Here is a 19,209-nt window from a genome sequence, read left to right as displayed (position 1 = left end):
GGGTGAAGTCCCTAGGTTGAGTATCATAGTCTCCCGTTGTTCTTACCACGTTCCTATACATTGTGTTGAGTAAATGCTGCTCAATTTGTTTTAAATCCTTTGATAAATGTCCAGAAACTTTGAATGATTGTTTTTGCTAATTTGACCTACTTAAAAGATATCTCTCTGGGGTAGAGGTTTCTCTGAGCCCAACATCACTATTCCAGAAGTAACCCCTTTATTTCTTTTAATCCATATTAAAATAGTGGTTACTCCATTACATATCTTCTTTGTAAAAAATGATTATCCTGGGATCAGTGAATATTCGAGAGTTGTGACACTCTTTATTATCACTGTATTGACAAGACTTAAAGTTTTCTTTACACCATCTTGTCTTATAAGAGTACCTCAGTCCTTAGATCATTGATGATTTCTTTTTCTAATGCTTCTCTAAAATGTGGACTCTTCTTTTGCAAGAGTAAATTCTGATACTGTACCTCTTAATGAATTTTAGAATATGTTTTGGGGTTTTTTTCCAGCACATTACCATGTCTTCAATTATTAATTTAAACCTTAATGAACTAAATGCCAATCTTCACATTGGTAATTGGATTTTTTAAAAGCTTTATAAAGTTCCAGTACCTTTTGGTTAGCATATCTTGTGTACCAAACATCGTTCAAATGAAATAGCATATTTTAAAGCTCCTGAATGATGTGATCAGTAGTTTCTGATTTTAAAAAATAGGAATACTCTATATTATGATTTAAACTTTTCACAGAGAATTGAAAACATTCTGATTCACCTTGAATTAGTCTGTATTTAAGGGATTAGCTGCCCTCATCAAATTGGAATTCAGTTCTTTTAGTAATTCTTTATTCATACAACTTCAAATCATCCACTGCAGAAACTGGGCAAAGAAAATCTGCAACCCAACCCCATATGTAAACAACTTTAAAATCCAAAGTTATTTTGTACTATTATTATGTATTATGTACTGATATCCTTATCTTTTTCTACTTTTAGTAATGGTATATACTAATTTATATATTTTTATTCTATAAATTGTTTGAAGGAGCATTGTATCTCTGCAAAAATTTCTACTTTGGGACTGCTGAGAACTTCTATTAGTAGAGCTGATTGATTATTTTGAAGTCAGACAGACCTGGATCTAAGCTCCAGCTCTGGTGCTTACTAACAGTGTTACCTTGGGCAGTTTCTTATATATAAATTCTAATTTCCCCATGAATAAATGAGGGAATAACCGTAGAACCTATTCTTAGGAGTATTGTGAGGACCCAGTGAAATAATGGATATTGTATGGCTAATAATAATGCTGTTAATAAATATTGGCTATTTAGTTATTATTATACTCAATATATCAGTTTTCTAGCATAGAAATTTTAGTGTATTGTCATTATCTTAGAGCTGACTATTAGCTTCTCACAATTATACAGTGTGGATTCTTGTTTCAATCTTTTTTAGAAATACCTATTTAAGGAAAAGAGGTCGTGGTCCAGCCCTTCATATTCCTAGGCTTCTGTTAAAAAGTCAGCATTCTTTTGTTCATTTAGAAAGTAAATAGCTTGCTCCAGATTGATGAAAAGGACATGTGAAATTCTGTTAAAGTGCAGAAGAAAACAAAGCTAAAACTAACCTAATGTGCTATATATGCCAACTTTTCCCATAATGTTTACTTAATTTTGTTTATTTTTTCTTTCATGGCAAAAAATCTTTTATCCCGATAATTAACAACAGTAAAGTAAATGTAGATCTTGGAAGGCTTTCCGTAGGAGCGTGCCACATCTAAGATTGTTTACTACAAGCAACATAAAAATTTTCCTTTACTTATTTGAGCTTTTGTCTTGAAATTGTCATTTTCTAGTATATATGCTGGCTCAAACTTCACAGTTCTTTATGTCTGTAGTTTTGTCTATCAAATATTACTATCCATGATACAGAGTACATTTTTTTTAAGATAATGAGTAGTTGTATTAGTATGCTGCTCTTTTGTTTCTGATGCTCTCAACAGTTGTCATTGATCAGGGTATCTTAACCCCTTGGTTCTCACCTTTTGCAGCACATAATAAATTACTTGGGTTGCTTTTTAAAAAATCATATCAATCAGTCTTCTTCTCTGGAAATTTAAAATCAGTTCATGTAGGTGGGGTCTAGATATCTGTTTTCTGAAGTTCTAGGAGTCATTCTGCTACCGTAAAGGGGTTGTTAATCATTGTCTTATCCCTACATATTTGTTTGCCTATCAGTATAGTCTATCACAGCCTGTTGCTATTTCCTCCGTTTTTATTATCTAAATTGAACCTGTCAAGATTGTGTGTGTGTGTGTGTGTGTGTGTGTGTATGTGTTTAGACTGAAATCACTGGGAAATTTTTCCATACGAGAAAGATGAGAGATATTCTGACAGATCTAAATGACTGTCAGAAGGACTGCTCTCTGTTTTTAAAAGTTACAAAAGAAACAAAAGTTTTAGCTGTAACTAAGAAACTAGATTTATCCCACATTAAGATTTTTTTTTAACTTATGTCTTGTTTTCCTTTATGTGGGATAAGTGATCAGTCTAAGAAAAAATTTCTTTATAGTGGTGTATTGGTATAACTGCACAGAGAGACTAACAAAGAAAATCATACATGGAAAAAATACAGGCATATTTGCTAAAATAAATGTAATTCTGTTACTCAGGGAATATGATGCCTAGTCTTTTAAAGAGAAAGTATCTCACTATCTCCATTTCTTGCACAGATATGTTTGCTTCTTGGTTTTCTTTTCAGAAGTATCTCTGTATACATATATTCAATTAATATACTTTATATAAGCGCTTGGGGTAAAAACCATTTTAGATGTTGACACGTTCTTAAAATGAATTTTCTTTTTATCCAAAATAACTTTGGGGAAGAATTTTCCAAAGAAAGTACTGGTTGACTCAGTGTGTTAAAGTTCAAAGCTAGAACTTCCGCTAACATGCTGTAACAGTGAGTGGAAAGTACTCAAGAAATTAAGTTTAACATGTTTTTATTTTACTTTACTTTGAGTCCAGTTCATTGAAGCTTCCAGTCTGACACAAATAAGATAACATATTTTTGGTTAATATTTTTATTTCACTACTATATGCTGAATCTTCTTTTTCAAGGCAATGGCAAAAGACTCCCCTCTCTTTTTTTTTTTCTTTCTTTTTTCATGTGGTGTTTGCTTTAAGATAGATCAGTTAGAAAAAGAGCTTTCCCTTTTGAAACTTTAGTATACAGAATTTTTTATTTCTTCCTAAAGTTAGATTTACAAGTTATTTTCTTGGTTCTGGCTCAACTTGTTTACTTTTCAAATTAAATTATACTCTGTTGTTTTTGTTGTTTAAACTTAAGGGATTTAGACATTTTTCAAATCATAGCAGATAGGAGAAGTGTTGAAACATTGAATTTGACATAGTTGACAGATTAGTAAAATGGTGATTAGAAATTAGCCTGAAAAAGGCAAAAAGGAAAATGCATTTTGATTTAATATTTATATGCAAGCACCAAATAAATTACAACTATAGTGATTTAAGGTCTATTATATGTTTCTTGGCCCTCTTGTGGGTGCCTAAGTGAGATGTTTTCTGTGTCGGTTTTTTGGTGATATGAAAATTAGTTCCTGAAACTAGAAGGGTTTTTATACCCTCTTCTCAAGCTCTAGAGCTTTCTTTCTCACCCTTGTGTTTTGTGTGCATGTTTTTGGCCAAGTGGAGTACATTTACAAAACTCATGCTTATTTATGTATATCTACGTATTTCAAGATATTTCCACCAAACTAGATATATAGACACATACTCATTTCGCAGTCTTTGTTCCTGAAGCTTGACTGAATTGATGATCTTTAATTTGGTGTATTACAACCCAGATGTCAAAAGCCAATGAGTGCTAGACACATGAATAGTGCTTATAAATATTCGACTGTTTTAATGAGAAAACAAGGAATGGGCAGTTCTTTTCTAAAGTCTTAGAACATTTTATGAAGAGAATTTTCTGATTTTTTTTCTTCTGTTTAAGTATCAGAGTATTGAATCAGATGCAGTAGAGTTTTAACTTATCAGACACACACATTTTCACTATTCCTAAGTGAAAAACGATGCAAAATTGCTATATAAACTTCAGTTGTTTTGAAATTATCTTGATTAAAACTCCTGATATATTTATTTCCCATTTTGACCAACCTTGGTTTTATTGAGAATATTGGTTCACTGTGCATTTCTCAAAGTTTAAGTATGCCTTAAGTCCCTTTTGCTAAGTATTGCTTTGAATTTTAGCAGTGTAACATATGTCAGATGCCAGCTTGGAATATCACATGCCTGCTGTATTCCATTTTAAAAAAGCATCTACTTGCTAGTATTTTATTTGAACTCTTGAGTTGTTTGTACTGTTTTATAAGGGAGAACATAATACATTTTGGAGACCAATTTTTCCCAGGGTGTAGAATTACTTTTATTGTATAAAGTTCTGCTCCAAGGAGGGGGAACAACTTTTTCTCTTCTTTTGATGTATTCCCTTGATTAGAGATTGCTAACTTTTTGTGCAAAGAGGGGATAAGTAAAAATGAAGTTATGAGATCTTTTATATATCTTTTTTTTAATTCCACCCTTTTGTTAACCCAAAGATATGAAATAAATTTATAGTTTTAGTTATTTGATTGAACAAGGATTCTTATAAATTCCAGCTTTTATCATATGATCAGATTTTTCCTGGACAAATAAAGATGTTTGCTGTTGCCAATAGCGTTTGGCCTAACAGCATGCTAGATACTAGTGATTGGTTTGGAACTAACAACTTGGCTTGTCCATTCTTATCCCTTCCATCAAACTTAACCTCAGCAGAGGATTGAGAAAGGTTTGGTAGTTGAAAATAGTTCTTATGTGCCTCTGAGTTTCCTGAGCTAAGCCAGAATTTTGCATACAAGGCTATTCTTGTGGTTTTCCAGCCAGGCCAAAGCCAAAAGGCATTGGAAACCTTGCAAGAAAACTTGTTTTAATATAGATTTAAGGCTTGCCTTTATATTGTGACTGGATTTTCAGCCTGATGGTCAAAGGAATGAAGGGGAGACTTCATTCTTTATTGAGGAGATAAATTTCAAATTTTTGCTGCAGAGAAGACCTTGAAAAATACCTCAGAGATTAACAAAAGAATTAATGAATAGGTTTTACTTAATTGTTTCTTAAGACATGTAAGATCTGCCTTTCCCCATTAGTTATTTTTGGCTTACCTTCCAAAATGCACTTTAAATGTTATGGGTTCTTTTTCGTATCACATCAGGCTAATATTTATGACTAATGTTGATCAGACTTGAGAATTTTATCAGTATGAGTCTGTCCCACCCATATATTGTTTATTAATTACAGATTTCTGCTTATTATCATGAAAAGTCAAGCCGCTCTATTATAAGTACCTTCCATCCATAATAATATTAGCTTTCCACGTTGAATGAGGCTGGATCTGTTTTGTTCTGATGGGGTTGAAAGTATTTTTCAAACCTTCCTTTTAACAAGGTTATTCGGGAGGTTTCTACATCTAGTAACATTTGCTGGAAGAGTGATTATATAGTAGTATCTGTAAAGAATATCATTTCTGTAACTATTCCAGTCGACGTGATTTATCAGTTATGTGGTTCTTAATCTTCCATTATTCTAGTGAACTGAATTGTCAGCAAGGTCTGTCTGTAATCAGGCATTTTCAATTTTCGATAGAACTGAAGACTTACATAGTAATTAGACTTTAGAAGAATAGTAATTAATGTCTGTTATAGATTTATCTTTATTCAGTTTTTTTATTGGCAACCAGTAGTCCAGTTAGTAAAAGACTGCATACCATAGTTCTTAGAGGCAGAAAAGATAAACTGGTGAAAGTTATTCTTATAAGTCCAAATGAAGATATGTACACAAGAAACTGCTTTTAAGGTTTTTTTAAAAATTTATTTATTTTATTTATTTTGTGGCTGCATTGGGTCTTCGTTGCAGTGCACGGGCTTCTCATGGCGGTAGCTTCTCTTGTTGCGGAGCACAGGTTCAGTAGTTGTGGCACACGGGCTCAGTAGTTGTGGCTCACGGGCTCTAGAGAGCAGGCTCAGTAGTTGTGGTGCACGGGCTTAGTTGCTCTGCGGCATGTGGGATCTTCCCGGACCAGGGCTCGAGCCTGTGTCCCCTGCATTGGCAGGCGGATTCCCAACCACTGCGCCACTAGGGGAGCCCTAAGTTTTGTTTTTTTTTTTAAATTTCTTGCATGTTTGAAAAGTTATAAAAGAGGTGTGGTTAACTTTATTCTTTAATCTGAACTATAAAACACTGACTCTGAGGAAGGAAAGCAGAGATGTAAGAACCAGTGACAGTTGAAGAACAGCGTTTTAAGATATCTGTCCCATTTCTAATTAGTGTGTGATCCAGTGTCAAAATAGACAGCTGGTTTTGATTTTATCTGTTAAATTCTAGTTAATCAACTTTGGGGAAATGATATATGAGAATATAGATTTTATACCAAGGATAAATTATTAGGGAGTAGAATGATTTGCTCAAAGTATCTTATTTTTTGACAAGGGAACATATGTGTGCAATACAAAATTCAAAAGATATGGAAATATGCATAGTAAAAATTAAATTTTGCTCCCATTGCTGTCTGGGTATCAGTCCCCATCTATGTTTCAAGCTTTATGACTTCCAGAGGTGGGATAATTTGCTTAAAATTGTCGTGTCTCTGATTTGCAGTGAATTGATCATCAGATTGTTTTATAGCAGTGAGAAAGGAATTCCATTTGAAGAATAATCCATATAGAGTCTGATTTAGTCCATATAGTTAGAAGCACCAAGTTCCAAGGCTATCCTGTTTTGGTATTTTAGCAGGATATTCATGTAGCCAAATTTTTTGGTAATTAATCCATTGTAACAACCTAATTTGAGTTCCAACAAGCACTACTTTGTATTATCTTATAATGGTGAAATACTTCCATACTAGTTAATATATTAACAGTTCCTCTGAGCCACTTTGGTGACTTTGTCCCTTCCCCTGAGGCTTCTCCCGAACCCCACACAGTCAAGCTAGAGCTCAGCACTGCCGGGGCCTCTGGCACCTATTCCAGTGCTGGGAATGGCACTTGTGATTGTTTTGTGCCCAATCCAATGGATTTTAAATAATTTACACATCTCCCCGAACATTATTATTTCTGTAATATATGGTTAATTTTTAACTGAAAAAGAACCAGTTGAAGTATGTTAAATTGTCATCTAAGTTTGCAACATTCTTCTCTTTGTGATCAAAAAGAAAACATAAAGGAAAATTTAATCTTTGTCAGTATGTCTTCTAAAAATTGATTTATATGAGTCCTCTTATCTCTCTCAATGTTGATGGCTTTTCAGTGTGAGTAAAAGTTCTTTTCTAATCTTTGAGATCTATGTTTAATGAATGGATCTCTATTAATTTGGAGGAAAATTATTTTAATGGTCTTAAATCTAGTAACTTAAAAAATAATGTTGATCCTAACTTGAATCCACATAGCATGAGTTTAATTTATCATGAAAATGAAGAATTTAGTTCTCAAAAATCAGCAAATGGTTACAACAATTCTATTTTGAAATGTTATCAATGTAAATTAAATTAACAGTCATAATTTCACAGAATTCCTTTATTACTGGCAGAGAAGAAACTCTGTTATTCTCCCTATTTATTAGATAAGACATCTGAGACACGGAGAAACACAGTGCCTTGATCAAACACATACAAACAGAGGAGGAGCTGTAAATAAAAGCCAGGTCATTCAAAGCTTGATGCAGGGCTCTGTTCAACAAATTATGCTGCCTCCTTGGAAGGTTAATGACTGTGTATTTAAGCCAAATACTTCTGACACCTATATGGGTTTCTTTCTTTCTGTGGTTTCCGATATTTCAGAAAATGAGATGTGTAGGCCTTTAGTGTTTAATAACTAGGTGCTTCATTTAATCCTCTGAAAGATTCTGAAGAGATTTAGTCAGAGTTCTTTTTTTCCTTTTGTTTCCTTGCTTCCTTCCTTTCTTTCTTCTTTTTTTTAACTGAAACTGTAGCTCTTATTCAAGTCACAAGGAATAATACTGTGGCATCTGAGGGAGAGGCATGTCCATGTGGCAGCTTTTCAGAAGTTTAAAGTAGCTGGAAGGTAGACATGCAGCGTCTCTCTGCTGTACTTAATTTTAGAAACTTCTTAATTTTAATGTGTTGTCCATGGCACAAAAGAAATTTTCACTGGGAGACATTAGTGGTGTTTGAGGTAACAACTCTTATGTTACTAGAATCCCTTAACAACAAGGCCAACAGGAATGATTCCCTCTGTCCTAAAGGTTTTCTTTGGCTTTCACAGTCTCCAATGCACTTTATAGCATGGCTAGACTATATTGAATTTCCATGTTTAGATATGTACCCATAATTTCACATTTTTCTTTTTGAATTATATAGTGCCACTGCACTGTAATTCAAATACATAGAAAAACCTGGGATCACTGCAATTGCAAATGCTTTAGATCTGTAACAAGATAAATTTTCAGCAGCCTCAACATGACCTTGATACTACTGCTTGTTTAAGTTAAGGAAAAGGAAGGGCAGAATCTTTTGTTTTTTAATCCTTTTACCCATAATTTTAGATGTTAGTTTCTGTCCTGCTTTCTAAAAAGAAATATGACCAAATCCGTCACTATCACTCCTCACACATCTGGAGTTTACTCTTGAGAAACATGCACCCTCATTCTCCCCAAGGGTTGAACTTAAAGGTTCTGGTGTTGCCTAACTTCTGCCTGCCTGGGTAGCAGGAGACCATGAACCTAAACTTGAATTTGGATCCAGTTTTGAGTAAACTTAAGTTGAGTAAACTTAAGTTGAATAAACTTAAGCCTTAAGTTGAGATTGAAGTTTTTCCTCTAGAGAGTTATACTCCCTAGTCCTTTTTACATTGTACTTTTAAATCACTTCCCAGTGATAGTTGTGTTTTTTTTTTAATTTCTATTTATTTATTTATTTATTTTTGGCTGCGCCATGCAGCATATGGGATCTTAGTTCCCTGACCAGGGATTGAACCCGTGCCTCCCACAGTGGAAGCATGGAATCTTAACCACTGGACCGCCAGGGAACTCCCCACTAATACATTTTAATGCCATTAATTCTTTTTGTATTCCAACAAAATTTTCTAAAATGTCTAAATATTGTTTTCAGAGATAGCCTAATGTTTCTGTTCTAATGCAACTAAATCTGTACCACAATTGAATTACTAGCTCATGAGGTCTTAAAAAATATATATGTATATGTATATCAAACTATCAGTTTCTCTTCCCAAATGATAAGCCAACAAAGCTATAGATTGACATTTTAGATCCCAAAATTGGCAAAAGATACTTTTGATTAGCCAAGAGTAATTGAACATTAAGATAAATTAGTCAGCTGCCATTATTTGGACACTGTATCCTCATTTTCATAATCTATGTTGCCAGTCTATTCAGTATAAAATGGAGAATGTAAGTATTATGGAAGAACTGCATGCTAATAGACACAGTGTCCAGATAAAGTTCAAGTAAGTATTACTTTCCAGATATACTTGTAGCATGTCTATGGCACTTTTCTGTGAGACCATGGAAAACACTCAACTGGGTTTTTTTTGTTTGTTTGGTTTTTTGCTGTACGCGGACCTCTCGCTGTTGTGGCCTCTCCCGTTGCGGAGCACAGGCTCCGGACGCACAGGCTCAGCGGCCATGGCTCACGTGCCCAGCCGCTCCGCGGCATGTGGGATCTTCCCGGACCGGGGCACGGACCCGTGTCCCCTGCATCGGCAGGCAGACTCGCAACCTCTGAGCCACCAGGGAAGCCCTTGTTTTTTTTTTAATATTTATTTATTTATTTGGCTGCACCGGGTCTTAGTTGCGGCAGGTGGGATCTTTGTTGTCACATGCAGGATCTAGTTCCCTGACCAGGGATCAAACTGGGCCCCCTGCATGGGAGTGTGGAGTCTTAACCACTGGATCACCAGGGAAGTCCCTCAACTAGTTCTTATTAGGATTAACTCCTTCCTTACCAGAGAGTATAGTCGCATTACTCTTAATTCTACTGAATAAAAAAATGTTCATGCGTGGTGCATTAGTTATGTTTCTAACCTACTTGTTTATGTGTAGCCTACAAAAATCAGTGCTACATATTTTCTTTTTCACAAATTGTCTATTAATGGAGAAATTCTTGATGGCATTTGAGTGCTTTTGATACTTTGCAACATTGTTTGAAGATACTATGTATCAGATTATAGAAACTTTCATGTTTGAATAGAATTAAAATGCCTTTCCATGGTTCTACATAATTCTGGTCCTCTGGAAGTCTGGTGCAGGTATAGGATCTGATGGAATTCCCTGGTTCATATGATCTGCACTGGCCTTTTTTTCTAGTTCTAGAACTCATTAGCCTTTTTCCCATGCTAGGACTTTGCACTTTTTTGTTTGACGGAAATCTTCTTCCCTCAGGCTTAATATATGACTTTTTTTCCCTACCTTTTGTGACTTCTCAAGAGAGCTCTTGACTTCCCTCTCTGAAAAATTTCTCCTCCATTCTTTTCCTTTTTATCCCTTTTTAATTTTCTTTATAGCATATAACACCATGAAAATGGTTCGTTTATTGTGTACCTCCCAATCTTCCTTGTCTTCCCCACTTTCCCTATCCGCTTGCCAATAATGTAAATTCAGGGGAGTCAGGCCCATATCTGTTTTGTTCAGTCTGCATCACCAGTGCCTAGAACACTGTCTGGAATAAAGTATGCATTCAGTAAATATTAGTTGAATAAGTGAAGAATTAACAAATAATTAAGTGGCTATAAAATAGAATAAGTGATTAGTTCATGAAGAGAAACCTGCTTTACCAGGTTGGAATGGCTAAGACAAACAGGGAACCAAGAGGGTGGACCTGAATCCAGTTCTTTGTTCCACTTAGTCTTTTCATATGATTTTGGGCTCATTTCTTAACCTTCGTGTCTGTTTCTTTATCTGTAGAACAGGTATGTAGAGCTCATGGAAAAAGATGGATGAGTGATTCAATGAAATGACTGAAATTCATCATTTTTCATATATATCAGTTAAGTAGGCTCTCCTTTTGAATAACAAACTTGCTTATATGTTTGAAACTTTGAGGGACTATTATAAGACATGCTAACAACAGTTAAAAAGCCTTGCAAAATTTGAAGTAATATTTTGTTCAAAAATAGCACTTAGTCCAGAAAAAACATAAAAGTGTCCCTTCAGAGTTCTAACTTACTCTTTTGCTGATACCTTTTAGTTTTGCTTATTTTATTTTTAGTTAAAAATTGGAAAAGATCTGAAACAGATTTTTGAAAAGCAAACTATGATATTTTTCCAAGAAAGATGAAATTGTGCTTGATTTCAAATGACTTTTTACAACAATTAATTTGTACTACTGCAGTCAAAAAGCTAAACTAAGAATACAATGAACAGACATAATTAACGTCAATGTTTTGATAGTTTCTCTATGACTAGGCAAGTAATAAGGCTTGGACATACAGAAATCATGATTCATTTCTTCAGTTCATTCAACACATATTCCATATATTCCAACTACAATTATAATAGTACCTATATGTTAGGTACTATTGTAGATACAATAGTACCTACAGTGAATTAAACACTGTTTAATCAGTGAATTAAACACAGATTCCTATTCTCCTAGAGCTTCAGTTTCAGTGGGGATATTTATTATATGTTTTGCCTCCAGCTTGCTCCATAGCCTTATACTTTTCTGCATTTGTGAACCATGACTTAGAGGATTGACTTTTAAAATAATTTTAATTATTATTGCCTAAAATTAGCTATGAAGTGTTCTTTTAAGGTTATGTGCTAAATGCCAACATGATATTAATGTTTCAGAGGCCATTTGGTTCTTTAGGCACATCTGCTCTGCAAATCTGGACAAGTAATTAAATTTGATGAGAATAGAATCAGATCTAATAGAATTGGGCTATTTCAAGGGAGAAGAGAATTCTGTGGATTTGTTGGGACGGTGGATTGTAGTTTGGTTTGCAGTAGTCCACTTGAGCTATACGTCTCTACTCGTTTAAATTCCAGTGTATGTATATTCAGTTCCATTAAAAAACTATCTACTGCTTATGGGTATTGGTTGGTGTAGGGTGGTTTTTGACTTAATATCTTTGTTTTCTCTGAGTCTAATCATTATAGAATTTATAACATACTTTTTTTTCAAGGAGTTTATAGTCCTTCTCATACTGTGTTTTATTTACTCAAAATTTATACTTGTAGAGTAGAAAGAATGAACATTTCTAGTCTAAAATGATAAAAAAATTCAGATCTCTGGTAGGGATTAACAGGAACAAGTTTGGTACTGAACTTGGTAGTTATAATTTGAAGCTCAGTGAACTTTCCAGTGAATATTGGTATCATTTATACTATGATTTTTTTTTTTTTTTTTTTTTTTTTGCGGTACGCGGGCCTCTCACTGTTGTGGCCTCTCCCATTGCGGAGCACAGGCTCCGGACGCGCAGGCTCAGCGGCCATGGCTCAAGGGCCTAGCCGCTCCGTGGCATGTGGGATCTTCCCGGACCGGGGCACGAACCCGTGTCCCCTGCATCGGCAGGCGGACTCTCAACCACTGCGCCACCAGGGAAGCCCTATACTATGATTTAAAAATATTAATCTTAATACAAGGATTGTCACTCAGCAAATAGCTATTGCATGCGTCTGCTATGTACAGAGCACTCTGTAAGAAGCTGTGTGTGATATATAAAGATGAGTATAAAGATGACATAGTTCCTGTACTAAAGAAATCTATGATCTTTTTCACACCTTTAAAATTATTCTTGAAGAAGTGTGGTAAGTAGTTTTGCTCAAGCTCAGTTAAGTTATCCCCTGGGATGATACAGAAAATCTCTGATAGGACTGAAGCTAAAACGTAAACCTGTTGAAAATGAACAAAACATTCCCTGCCTTTGGTAGCATGTTTTTCATTATGGAATGTTTATATACATCTTTGTTTTTCTGCCTCTACATACCCTGAGAGTCTTAGTGCTTTATTTGTGTTGAGAATAGTTTAAAATAGCTTATAAAAGAAATAACTCTTTCATGTATGTTTTTGTAGTGTTGCATTCAATATAAGCCCAAGGGAAGGGTTCCTTGTGTCTTTGATATCTGTAGAGACAATTACAAAGGAAAAAAAAATTATAGGGAAATGTTAAGACTAATGTTCATTTTTATACTTACAGCACACAAGAAATTTTAAGGCAGTTATTATGGTATATTACATAGGAAAACGAATATCCAGTTATATAATGATAGATCAAGCCATAGAAGCATGCAGCTAGTACCATTGTGTGTTGCTAAGTATGTCCATAATTAATATTCTAGTTCTAAAGATGGTTTTTGAACACTACCTCTTTTGTTTGGACTTTGGCACTAATAGTTCCACAGTTCAGTATTATAGGCCAATTTTTTTTAAAGAAATCTTATTATTTTATTTAAAAAATCTTGACATTATCCTATGGTACTTGACCTCCTTGAAGTTTGGAAGAAAATGAGTATATAGTATACAAATCAGTCACCAGAGGAAAAAATACTATTCATTTGTGTTTCTTAATTATGGTGAGAAAATATTATTTTATTTCATTAACTTACCTGTCCCTCCAAATGATATAATTTACTAGAAAATCACAACTGGGTATTTAACCTGGGATTATTTAGAATCACGGCAAATAGGAAGTGAAACAGTTCTTACCATCAAGCAAAACAATTCTGCCGTAACCCAAGTCCCCCAAAAGAATGGCATTTTTCTCTCTACAAAAGATGCCATGAATATACCCAACAGAATTGTAAATAGTTGTATCATCCTTTAAATTTTCTGAAGTCCAATGAATAGTATTGTATTTTGCCAAAGGTAAATTAGAGCTTTACATTATCTAGTCACAGTTTAAGAGGTTAAATTATAGTGTCTTCTATAAATTATCGTTATGGAATCTTTAGAGGACATATAATGTATAAATGAAGGGCTAAAGCAGTTCTGTTAAGCAGTTCTTTATATTTTGGTTAAGCCGTGGTCAGAGGTTTATTTTCCTTTACTAGTTTACTAGTAATTTTGCAGCTTCAGAGTGACAACTATTGAATTATAGGAGTAGTAGCATCATCAGAAGACAGTTTAACATTTGCAAAAGAAAGATAATTATTTGAAGATTTGAGACTTATTCAGAGGTTTTCAAAATATTTTTGTCTCAGTTTTAAAAAATACATACATATTTATTTAGCCTCTTAATGCATGTTGTTTCCAACCAAGTAAATCTGTTTTCAAAGCAGAGATTATTTAAGAGATTTGGCATATTTTTCTTTTCTTGGCGAATGTACCAAAGGTCTGTTTTCTATAAGACATGTGTCTGTTTCAACTTACTATTTTGATTATGAGTAGTTTGTTATCCAGATAGACCTTCAAAAATAGAATATTTGCTAAAGAGTTCTTATGTATATGGTTAAATGCATATTTTAGAATGATTTAGGATTTATAAATAGCATGTAAGATAATACTGGGAACATGTTAACTATAACATATAATGCCTGAAAAAAAAAAAAGGGAAAGGAAAAAAGATGATAATATTGTAAACATCTCCAATAAGGAAGTGAGTGGGTGGAACATCTTCCAGTGTTGATTTGGCTTGCCTTACAATAGTGTTAACATCTTTATATTTAACTGACCGAGCTTCCAGCATTTACACTATCCACTTAAGTTTGTGTAGGCTCCCAAGTTTTATTACTTTTTATGAATATTGCCTTAAGATCCTGACTTCCACACTTTGCCTTATACCTTTTCACATTAGGGGCGTGAACTTCCTGGGGGGCAGCTCTTTTATGTTTGAAATTGCTCAGAGTTTCCATCTGCTTTTACTTGATTTGTGGTCTTGAAGATCATGCTTGGCCCATGGGATATTACAGTGTGCCGAGAGGATGTGGAGTTTTGTCAGCCAGTGAAATATGTCTGGTTTTTTTCTCTTCTCTTTTTTTTTCAGCAGCTTTCACATGCTTCTCATCCTGTGTGGTCTTCACTAAACTGAATTTATATTTAACAGAACTACTCACCCTCTTTATCATCTTCTATGACTTGGCCTTTTTACCGAGAAGGTGTGTGGAAGGAACATCTAAGCCAAAAAACTAATCTTGGCAATAGGAAAACCTAAAACCGAAAGCTTAAAGTAGTGTTATATATGAATTTGCTTTAATATTCACAAATGTGTATTTTGTAATGCAGAATAGTATCATATTTCAGATATGTACAACTGTCAAAAAAATTTCTCATGCCAACAGTAGATTCCAAGTTTTGTCTGTGATCCACATGACATTTTTGCTTGTTTTTAGGCACTACTGCAGTCTTCAGTTAAGCAACAAGTAGAAGCTATTGAAAAACAGTACATTTCTGCAATAGAGAAACAAGCACACAAGTGTGAAGAGTTGTTAAATACTCAGGTAATAAAATTGCACATCCATTATATATTTATACTTTTCTTCTGACTCTCTTCCCCTGAGAACTCTATAGCTGTTTATTCAGTTTCATGCCATTTACTTTCCTTGGTGTATTTTGGAGAAAAAAATATGCTTATGTAAACTCAATGTTAAAGTTTCAGAATTTTATGATAGACTAAATATAGGGCTAAAGGCCTAAAGTATGTAGATCATCCCCAAATTAACGAAAATTCTTATGCTAATTTCTGGGTTATAATATTATTTATGAAATAACAGAAGCAAAAGATTACTGTAAATGTATAATGGCATCTGAAATGATTTTTAGTGGTACAAGATTTATAAATAACATTTGAATTTGAAGTATGTATTTATGTTTGAAATACCTTTCATTGCTTATAGGAATTAGTTTCTGTTTAAAATTTTTTTCTGGTGACTGTGTTTTCTTTTCTTGATTTAATGTCTTGGAAAGCATTGCAGACATGATTATTGGATTTACATTAAACAATCAATTGAAGAGCATATATGTATATGTCATAGTATGAATAATTAGTGCAAGAAGTTCCCAGCAACACTTTTGAATAACATAACACTTGGTAGGTGAAAATAAAATCAACCTTATACAAAGGACCTATTTTGTATCACAGGAAGAAAATATACTAATAGGAAAACAAAATTAGGTCTAGAATTTTTTTTTTTTTTTTAAAGAAGATGTTGGGGGTAGGAGTGTATTAATTAATTAATTTATTTTTGCTGTGTTGGGTCTTCGTTTCTGTGCAAGGGCTTTCCCTAGTTGTCGCAAGCGGGGGCCACCCTTCATTGTGGTGCACGGGCCTCTCACTATGGCGGCGTCTCTTGTTGCAGAGCACAGGCTCCAGACGCGCAGGCTCAGTAGTTGTGGCTCACGGGCCTAGTTGCTCTGCGGCATGTGGGATCCTCCCAGACCAGGGCTCGAACCCGTGTCCCCTGCATTAGCAGGCAGATTTGCAACCACTGCGCCACCAGGGAAGCCCCAGGTCTAGAATTTAAATGGAGATTTATAAACATACCATTCTATCCCCAAGACTGGGGATATCTCATTGTAGTTTTGATTTGCATTTCTCTAATGATTAATGATATTGCGCATTCTTTCATTTTTTGGTTGGCAATCTGTATATCTTCTTTTGGACAAATGTCTGTTTAGGTCTTCTGCCCATTTTTGGACTGGGTTGTTTGTTTTTTTGATATTGAGCTTCATGAGCTGCTTGTATATTTTGGAGATTAATCATTTGTTAGTTACTTCATTTGCAAATATTTTCTCCCATTCTGAGGGTTGTCTTTTCACATTGTTTATGGTTTCCTTTGCTGTGCAAAAGCTTTTAAGTTTCATTAGGTCCCATGTGTTTATTTTTGTTTTTATTTCCATTACTCTAGGAGGTGGGTCAGAAAGGATCTTGCTGTGATTTATGTCATAGAGTGTTCTGCCTGTGTTTTCCTCTAAGAATTTGATAGTGTCTGGCCTTACATTTAGGTCTTCAATCCATTTAGAGTTTATTTTTGTGTATGGTGTTAGGGAGTGTTCTAATTTCATACTTTTACATGTAGCTGTCCAGTTTTCCCAGCACCACTTATTGAAGAGGCTGTCTTTTCTACACGGTATATTCTTACCTCCTTTATCAAAGATAAGGAGACCGTATGTGCATGGGTTTATCGCTGGGCTTTGTATCATGTTCCATTGATCTGTATTTCTGCTTTTGTGCCAGTACCATACTGTCTTAATTACTGTAGCTTTGTAGTATAGTCTGAAGTTAGGGAGCCTGATTCCTCCAGTTCCTTTTTTCGTTCTCAAGATTGTTTTGGCTATTCGGGGTCTTTTATGTTTCCATACAAATTGTGAAAATTTTTGTTCCAGTTCTGTGAAAAATGCCAGTGGTAGTTTGATAGGGATTGCATTGAATCTGTAGATTGCTTTGGGTAGTAGAGTCATTTTCACAATGTTGATTCTTCCAATCCAAGAATATGCTATATCTCTCCATCTATTTGTATCATCTTTAATTTCTTCCATCAGTGTCTTATAATTTTCTGCATAGAGGTCTTTTGTCTCCTTAGGTATGTTTATTCCTTAGTATTTTATTCCTTTTGTTGCAATGGGAAATGGGAGTGTTCTCTTAATTTCACTTTAAGATTTTTCATCATTAGTGTATAGGAATGCAAGAGATTTCTGTGCATTAATTTTGTATCCTGCTACTTTACCAAATTCATTGATTAGCTTTAGTAGTTTTCTGATAGCATCTTTAGGATTCTCTGTGTATAGTATCATGTCATCTGCAAACAGTGACAACTTTACTTCTTTTCTGATTTGGATTCCTTTTATTTCTTTTTCTTCTCTGATTGCTGTGGCTAAAACTTCCAAAACTATGTTGAATAATAGTGGTGAGAGTGGTCAACCTTGTTGTTCCTTATCTTAGTGGAAATGCTTTCAGTTTTTCACCATTGAGGACCATGTTGGCTGTGAGTTTGTCATATGCAGCCTTTGTTATGTTGAGGAAAGGTCCCTCTATGCCTACTTTCTGGAGGGTTTTTATCATAAATGGGTGTTGAATTTTGTTGAAAGCTTTCTCTGCACTATTGAGGTGATCATATGCTTTTTCTCCTTCAGTTTGTTAATATGATGTATCACACTGATTGATTTGCGTATATTGAAGAATCCTTGTATTCCTGGAATAAACACCACTTGATCATGGTGTATGATCCTTTTAATGTATTGTTGGATTCTGTTTGCTAGTATTTCATTAAGGATTTTTGCATTTATGTTCATCAGTGATATTGGCCTGTAGTTTTCTTTCTTTGTGACATCTTTGGTTTTGGTATCAGGGTGATGGTGGCCTCATAGAATGAGTTTGGAAGTGTTCCTCCCTCTGCTATATTTTGGAAGAGTTTGAGAAGGATAGGTGTTGGCTCTTCTCTAAATGTTTGATAGAATTTGCCTGTGAAGCCGTCTGGTCCTGGGCTTTGGTTTGTTGGAAGATTTTTAATCACAGTTTCAATTTCAGTGCTTGTGACCGGTCTGTTCATATTTTCTATTTCTTCCTGGTTCAGTCTCGGAATGTTGTGCATTTCTAAGAATTTGTCCATTTCTTCCAGGTTGTCCATTTTATTAGCATATAGTTGCTTGTAGTAGTCTGTCATGATCCTTTGTATTTCTGCAGTATCACTTTTTACTTCTCCTTTTTCATTTCTAATTCTATTGATTTGAGTCTTCTCCCTTTTTTTCTTGATGAGTTTGGCTAATGGTTTATCAATTTTGTTTGTCTTCTCAAAGAACTAGCTTTTAGTTTTATTGATCTTTGCTATCGTTTCCTTCATTTCTTTTTCATTTATTTCTGATCTGATCTTTATGATTTCTTTACTTCTGCTAACTTTGGAGTTTTCTTGTCCTTCCTTCTCTAATAGCTTTAGGTGTAAGCTTAGGTTGTTTATCTGAGATGTTTCTTGTTTCTTAAGGTAGGATTGTATTGCTGTAAACTTCCCTCTTAGAACTGCTTTTGCTGCATCCCATAGGTTTTGGGTCGTCGTGTTTTCATTGTCATTTGCTTCTAGGTATTTTTTGATTTCCTGTTCGATTTCTTCATTGATCTCTTGATTATTAAGTTGTGTATTGTTTACCTTCCATTTGTTTGTATTTTTTACAGAGTTTTTCCTGTAATTGATATCTAGTCTTATAGTGTTGTAGTCAGAAAAGATACTTGATACGATTTCAATTTT

General features: G+C 34.4%; 1 protein-coding gene and 1 long non-coding RNA gene across 6 annotated transcripts in view; one reads left to right on the top strand and one right to left on the bottom strand.

Moving 5' to 3' along the window:
• The window catches only part of LOC132528792 (uncharacterized), a 738,513-nt gene that overhangs the window by 285,255 nt on the left and 434,049 nt on the right, over positions 1-19,209 (bottom strand). The window lies entirely within an intron of this gene.
• Positions 1-19,209, top strand: part of CCDC91 (coiled-coil domain containing 91) — a 398,338-nt gene that overhangs the window by 206,969 nt on the left and 172,160 nt on the right. For all 5 annotated transcript variants that reach the window (XM_060166652.1, XM_060166648.1, XM_060166650.1 and 2 more), the window contains one exon: positions 15,364-15,471. In XM_060166652.1, the coding sequence (XP_060022635.1) occupies positions 15,364-15,471 (108 nt within the window). The remainder of the gene's footprint in view (positions 1-15,363; positions 15,472-19,209) is intronic.

Source organism: Lagenorhynchus albirostris, chromosome 11 (assembly GCF_949774975.1).
Source record: "Lagenorhynchus albirostris chromosome 11, mLagAlb1.1, whole genome shotgun sequence".
Taxonomy (NCBI): domain Eukaryota; kingdom Metazoa; phylum Chordata; class Mammalia; order Artiodactyla; family Delphinidae; genus Lagenorhynchus; species Lagenorhynchus albirostris.
Note: the sequence above shows the minus strand (reverse complement) of the source record. Positions and strands in the feature narration are given on the sequence as shown.